Source organism: Nanorana parkeri, unplaced genomic scaffold, assembly GCF_000935625.1.
Source record: "Nanorana parkeri isolate BGI_ZX_2015 unplaced genomic scaffold, ASM93562v1 scaffold1334, whole genome shotgun sequence".
Lineage (NCBI taxonomy): Eukaryota > Metazoa > Chordata > Amphibia > Anura > Dicroglossidae > Nanorana > Nanorana parkeri.
The window spans coordinates 431,308-438,519 of NW_017307602.1; the positions used below are offsets into that span (position 1 = coordinate 431,308).

The window sequence follows — 7,212 nt, forward strand, 5'->3', positions numbered from 1 at the left end:
GGAGGTATGCCGTGTGGGACATGAAATAAGTGCAGGTGGAGGACAGATCCGTGATAAGGGGCTGGATCTTTGGCTCTTGGAGATGTTTTGAGTAGACTTATTTAAAGGAGAACTATGGGGTCAGGGCTTTTCCCCATAGTTCTCCTAAGGGTAACGGGAGGACACAAACTAGCGTCCTCCCATCACCCAAATCTCAGCATACAGCGAGCTACAGCTCGCGGTATACTGGGCGCCGCAGCCGGAACGGATCCCGACAATGCTGTCTGGATCCACCCAGCTGCGTGAGTGACAGTTGGCTCTGCCTATCTAGAGGCAGAGCCAGCTGTACCCGCCCCCTCTCCCGTCCATTCCGCCAGTCAGCGCTGGAGGAACGGACAGGGGAGGTGGGGGAATCCCTGCAGGGAGCCGTGAGTGACAGTCACGGCTCTCTGCACAGATAGATCGAGAAGTGAGCGAGCGACGGTATGTGTTCACTCACTTCCTGATCTACTGAGCTGACCTGTGACAGTTTCATTGTCACAGGTCAGCTCATATTATGAGGCTGAGTGAAAATCACTCGCCTCATAATTCTCCTTTAATGCTTGGATACACTTGAAATGGGATTGATAGAAGAAGTTTGTTTGGAGATGATTGTGATGATTTTAAGCAAATGGTGCAATAATGGAAATAACCCTGAAGAGCTGGGGTAATGGTTTTATTGGGAGCAATTAGTGCAGTAATGGGGAAAATGTTCATATGATGGTATTAATTTCCAGTTCTTCGTTGAGACCAGAAGGAGACAACGTGTTAAGCTTGTAAATCCAGTATGTTTCCTGTTTACACAGCACATGAAACCTTTCTGGTGGGAGTGATCGGGGATCTGTTCTCTGGCAAAGACCTGGAGAAGTTTTGTTTTTACAGGAAGTGGCTGTGGATGCTGTGTTCGGTGTTACCCTGTTCGATAAATCTTCTGTGCTCCCCTATTCGCTTGCTTAGGGGGCGAATGGTGCGACCTTTATAGAGGAGGTTGCAGGGGCATTTCAGGCAGTATACTACAAAATTATGGCCATAGGTGATGAAATGGTGGATCGGAAATGTGTTCCCAGAGCTGTCTGTAAATGTGGTTTGGCCGTGCGTAATAAATTGACAAGTGAGCCATTGCCATTTTTTACATATATGAACTCCTGTCCTGTTGTCAAAGAGGAATGTGTGTGTGGGTTTTTTTTTTTTTTTTTTTTTTGTAAAAAAATTTTTTTTGGTGGATGATTTGCTGGGTGCCACAATGTTTGTTTTTTAATGCTTTTTGCTTTCTGGCAAACTGCGGTTAATTTGGGTGGAAGTATTGGGCCCAATTTAGGATCACACAGGAGTAAAAACCAATTATTTTTCAGGATTGATTCAATAGCTTTTAGTCTATTGTTGAAAGGGGTAATGAAGCGTACTGCATTCTCCAGGGCTTGATTTTAGTTTCTATGTTTTGGTGCTGTGTTTTGTGTGGATAAATGTTCTTGGGCCTTAATGACAAGGTTTTTGGGGTAACCTTTCTCAGTGAACTTGTTCTTAAGGAGGTGGCTTTGTTTAAGTTAGTCTTCCTTTTTAGTGCATTTTCTATTGAGTCTCCAAAACTGGCCCTTTGGGACGTTTTGTTTCCAGAGGGGGTGGTGACAGCTTTTGAAGTGGAGATAAGAGTTACCGGCAGTGGGCTTAAAATGTGTTTTGGTAATGATGGTCCTGTCGATGACATGGGTGAACTTTAGACCAGAAGGGTTGGTGTTGCAATGCGTCAGTCAGTGAGGATTATGATGGTCGATGGTCCATCCCACATGATGATGTCATCAATGTAGCGGCCATAATAAATCAGGTGTTTGGCGAAGGAGTTATTCTGTCAGATGTGAAAAAGTTCCTAGTACCCCATGGTTTGATTGACGTTGCTGGGGGCATAATTCGCCCCCATGGCTGTGCCTTGGATTTGTAGATAGAACATAATTATTTCTTGTTCCTTGGCAGATTTTAAGGTGAATCTGGTGTAGTTCAGGATAAATTGTGCTTGTTTGTGGTGTAATGCTGGTTGTTGTGAAAGGTAATACTGAAGTGCCTGGAGGCATACTTCGTAGGGGATAGACGTGTACAGGGAACAAACATCTAGAGATACCCAGTGGTAGGTGGGCTCCCAGGTATAATGGCTCAGTGTGACACAATAAGATATCCGGAGTCTCTTAAGTAGGATGGTAGGGTGATAACTATGGGCTGTAGGAAGTGGTCCAAGTATCGGGAGAGGCCACTTGTGAGACTGTCAATGCTGGATATGATTGGGTGACCTGGGGGTGTGATCTAATTTTTGTGTATTTTCAGTAAGTGGTAGAAGAAAAGTGTTTTGGGTTGTGTGGGGCAGACAACTGATCTTTCTTTTTTCATGATCCCCTCATCCCCGAATGCTTTGTCTTTTACGGTTTTGAGATCTGTGAGGAATTGGGGTAGTGGGTCGGTGGGGAGTGTTAAGTAGGTCGAATAGTCGAAAAGGAGACGGTGTGCTTCCTTGATAAAGTTGTTGCGATTTTGGATCACTATGCCATCTCCTTTGTCTGCCTGTCATAATGAGATATTATTGTTACTGGTCAGATATTTAAGTGCTTTCTGTTCTTTGTTGGAAAGATTGTTTTTTTGTGTTTGTTCTGTATCTTGTTTGATGCTGCATTAGATTCTTGGGAGCCACATAGTTTTACTAATTCAGCATAAGTGACTTGATAAAAGGCTTTGGATTTCAATGAGTAGAAGCTGAAAGGAGTAGAACAAATGTCTTGTTGCATTCCTTACCGTATACAAATAACCTTAAATACAGGTGGGTGCTTGCAGTGACCACGCATGGCACCGTGAATAAACTGAATTTGTAGGAATGTCACCAGCACACCATTGTTTCAAAGAAATAGGCAAAAGTCAATTTATTGAAGGAACATCGCCATTCAAAAACTAGCTCTTTCGGGGCCACGCAGGCACAGAATGACCACATTCTGAGCCTGATGAAGGGAACCATGTGCAATGCCGAAGCTAGAAGGAGGGGGCAGTAAGCTATGCATGATGCTCGGGTTACGCCAGTCCACTAGTTCAAAGGCAGGTGGGTTGGAGGGGTCTGAAAGTTCCTCTAATATAGCCAGAGTGTCTGTCAGTGTCACTGTCAAAGGAGTCTGATGCAGTGGTTTGGTTCTTCTTTGATATCTGGTGGTGTAATATTATTGTTGTGCCTTTTTAAAGTTAAGTGACGGATAAACTTGTTGAAATCTTTGAATAACATGAAGGAATCGGGTTTGATGTCAGGTGCAAAGTTGAGACCTTTGTTTAATAGTGATACTTCGTGTGGGGTCAGGATGTGGTCAGAAAGGTTAAATAATACTTACTGTTGACTGTTTAGCATATGAACGTGTTCCTCTTTTTTTAAATTCTTTTTCGGGAGCACATGTGGCCTGATCCTAAAATATGCTCTGGCTGTTGCGGGGTGAGTGGGACCAGTTCAGGCGTGTCAGTTATTGTTTATAGGGGGGTAAGGTTGTTGCTGTCGTCCTGGTCTTCTGGGGGCCCTAATGGGAGTAGGTTGTTGATGTGTGTTGGTGAGTTGTTCGCATGACAACCAATCAGCTTCTCTCTTCCGGATTATGGGGTGAATTTATCAAAACTGGAGCAACTATGCTTGGCAACCAATCAGCTTCTATCTTCAGTTGAGTTTTGAAAATGAAAGAGAGAGGCTGATTGGGTGCCATGCACAGCTGCTCCAGATTTTGTCTGCTCCAGTTTGATAAATTCCCTTCATTGTGTTGTCTGCTCTACCTCTGTCACTTGGCACAGTTCTGCTCTGGCCTCCAGCCACTCCCTGCTCTAGAGAAAACCATAATATGCACCTTGGGCCCAACCATAGCGAAAACATATACTTGCTGGAGGCGAAACGCCACAGGCAGCCCTAGCGTTTCAGCGCCCACCTGACCCCGTCACCAGATTTCTTTTTTTTTGCTATGGTTACAGTTGCAACCAGACAAGCCGGTATTGTCCAGCCCTGTATTATACAGACAAGTTCTCTTTATTAAGACATCAGAGGTCTATTAGACTCTTAATAACACCTCTGCCTCTAGCCAATGCACATTGGGGACACAGAGTCCCTGATCTGAATGTTAACTGGCTGGTGCTGCTTATAAATTAAACTTCTGCACCAAGAAGTGCTCATAGCTGAGGAGTAAGCTGAAGCCAGATGCCTAATTTTGAAACAAGACCACATGCACCCTATGTTTTTCATTATATATACTTTGCACCTTTGGAAGTCAAGAGACTAACACATTTTTTTTTTAATGTTCAAAGTAACTACCAACAACAAATGCTGTTGTAAAGCGAGACTATTTTTTTCAAACAATGTATTGTTATATTAAAATATAGTTCTGCCTCTCCAGGCTAGTCTTTGCACTGAAAAAGTACCTGAATGTCATACTGAAGGGAACGGCCATGAGAGCTTTCACTGAGGTTCCAGCAACTGTTATCTTGTGAATCCCAAATGGAAGTTTTCTGAATCTTGTGTGAAAACACTTCTAAATAGACCCAGAAGTTAAAAGCAAACGGCAACTGTGTTGATTGCTGTTTAGGAACTAATAATGTTTTGTGAATCCCGTGTCATGGGTACATTCCATATTAAAATGTTATTTGTGAAATAAAGATTTGATTAAAAACAAAAACAAAAATAAGATTTTAAATAAGATCCTTCATGTACAGTTATGTTTACATATTTCTTTTGTTACATATTTATATGATTTATTGTGATTTTATTTAATTAAAGTGTTAAAGTGTACTTACTGTTTATTAAAACTCTCATCTTTTATGTTTGTTTAACATACTTTTTTAAAATTGTTTTCACAATAGAATTGTACTCTGCCTTGATGATGAAAAAAAGTTCTGTGCCAACAGTCGCAACCTTCTTGGAAAAGAATTTATGAAGCAAAGGCACTTGCGCTTACTTGGTTATCAAGTTGTTCAGGTGGTGAAAAGTCTTAATTATTATATTTTAGTTCTTTTTATTAAAGTTTTCCAAAAACAATAATACAGATATAAGTATATTGTCACCAGATGTTCCATATTTTTATGGAACATATTTTATGTTGGAACAGGAAGGGGCCATCCCCAAACTGTTCCCACAAAGTAAGGAGCATGAAATTGTCCAAAATGTTTTGGTATGTGGATTGTCTCATTGTCACAGGTCGGCTAGAACTATGAGGTGAGTGAAAAGCATTCACCTCATAGTTCTCCTTTAACTATTAACAATACCAGACCTTATTTGTGCATCACTCAGCTGTAGATCCTCAAATCATCTCTGAATTCATGCTGACACTGTACTTCTTCTGCAGGGTGGCTACTTTTGTTCCATATGGTCTCTGTGTGTGTTGTAGTCACTCAAGCTCACTGCCGTATTGGACTACACTCTTATGTTTAGTTTACTAATTTGTATTGAGATTGTAGTCTATCATGGGAGTGAGCTTGGAGCGGTGACTACCTTACACCACACACAGGGAGCATGGGGACAAAGTTGCCACTCTCCAGAAGGAAGGACAGTGTCGGCACCAATTTAGAGATGATTTGAGGATCTACAGCCGAGTGATACACAAATAAGGTACATTTTTGTTAAGGCTATATTCACACTAAGTGCGATTTTAGATGCATTTGTATGCATTTAAAAAGATTTTTTTAACGCATATGTATGCATCTAATAATTTCCAATGGATCTATTCACATTACATTTAGATGCTTTTATCCACAATCAGTTTATCTGTGTTTAGAAAAAATAGAAGTCCAATGCATTTGGGAATTGTTTTTAACTTCTAAGCGCACCAAAACCACATCTACACATGTGTAAGCAAATGTAAACACAATTTGATGCTAGGATTTGGTATCTAAACACATATGCATGTAAATGCGCATGATTTAACACATCTAGAAAGCATAAACAGTAGGGATACACCGATACTTTTCGAGTCGATACTTGGCAAGAACTACCAGGGTTGCAGCAGTTGCAGCTGGGACCTGGCTCTGGCGCTCAACCACTGTCCTGAAATCATTAGTCTGTATTGTTTTAGAAAAACTGTCACATGACAATAAACAAAAATGTACTCGTACTTGTAAGTACTTGGGCAATTTCCAGTACTTGTACTCGCAAAACTGCATCCCTTTATTTATATTTATAAAAACAAAATCATACATTAAAACAGAGATGTACAAATCCCAGGAGCTCCATGTGCTCCTTACAAATGACAGCTGCCTCCTAACTTTTGAATTTTTCTCTAGTCTAGTCTCGGAGCTTGAAAAGTATCGGTACATGTACTTGTATTTGTACCGAGTACTGTACTTGGTATCGGTGCATCTCTAAAAACAGCATAAACAAACATCTAGCCTGACAGATTTTTTCTGTGCATATAGAGCACCAAAACGCAAGTGTGAATGTAGCCTAATAGAAGTTAAATCTTTAAACAAACAAAAAATGCATTCAAATGCTGAGTTTAGTGCCGCTTTAAAAGATAATAGTATATCTACTGACGATGAGGAAAAAAACAGGTGACCAATAGCTATGCAGGAAAAAAAAAAACATGTTTCCTTTCTGTGTGTAATGGTTTACCCTGACTGTGTGCAAGAAATCAATAGCTAGCCTCCTCCAAAAAAAAAATTAAAAATACATGTCAGCCTCCATGTCGGCTACACAACTCAAATCAAATTATTTTACATAATGTCCTTTCAATTGCTAAATAATGTATATATTTTTATTGCAATAAACTTATAAACCTGTCTAATCAATGAATATATATTTTTTTCAGATTCCATTTTATGAAATCAAGAACTTAAACACTGCTGAAGAAATCATTGACTATCTTCACATAAAAATGTTCCCTCATTCTTTTCGAATGAAGTGGTGACCGACACACATACACTTCAAGCATACTGTAATGGTTATTGGTAAATTTTCTTTTCTTTAGAATGTGTACAAGTTAATAAACTGATCTGTTATATATTTTCTCATTTTGTGTGTATAAACTTTGTTTTACAAATAAACATATAATACAGGAAGCTTCTGTAACACTGTGCTGTTGCTGAACTTCACGGCCTTTGTAATTATTCTCCTGCTTCTGATTGATAATCTACAGTATATGACTGCTTACGTACTAACACAGGCATGTCAGTGCATTTTTCTCCTGACTTATATTCAGCTGAATAAAT

General features: G+C 40.2%; 1 protein-coding gene across 1 annotated transcript in view; it reads left to right on the plus strand.

Annotated features, from left to right (window-relative positions):
• The window catches only part of LOC108797774 (FAST kinase domain-containing protein 3, mitochondrial-like), a 72,379-nt gene extending 65,434 nt beyond the window's left edge, over window positions 1-6,945 (plus strand). Inside the window, exons 5-6 of the mRNA XM_018569431.1 lie at window positions 4,873-4,987; window positions 6,813-6,945. Coding sequence (XP_018424933.1) covers window positions 4,873-4,987; window positions 6,813-6,911 — 214 coding nt within the window. The 3' untranslated portion in view covers window positions 6,912-6,945. The remainder of the gene's footprint in view (window positions 1-4,872; window positions 4,988-6,812) is intronic.
• Window positions 6,946-7,212: the final 267 nt, after the last annotated feature.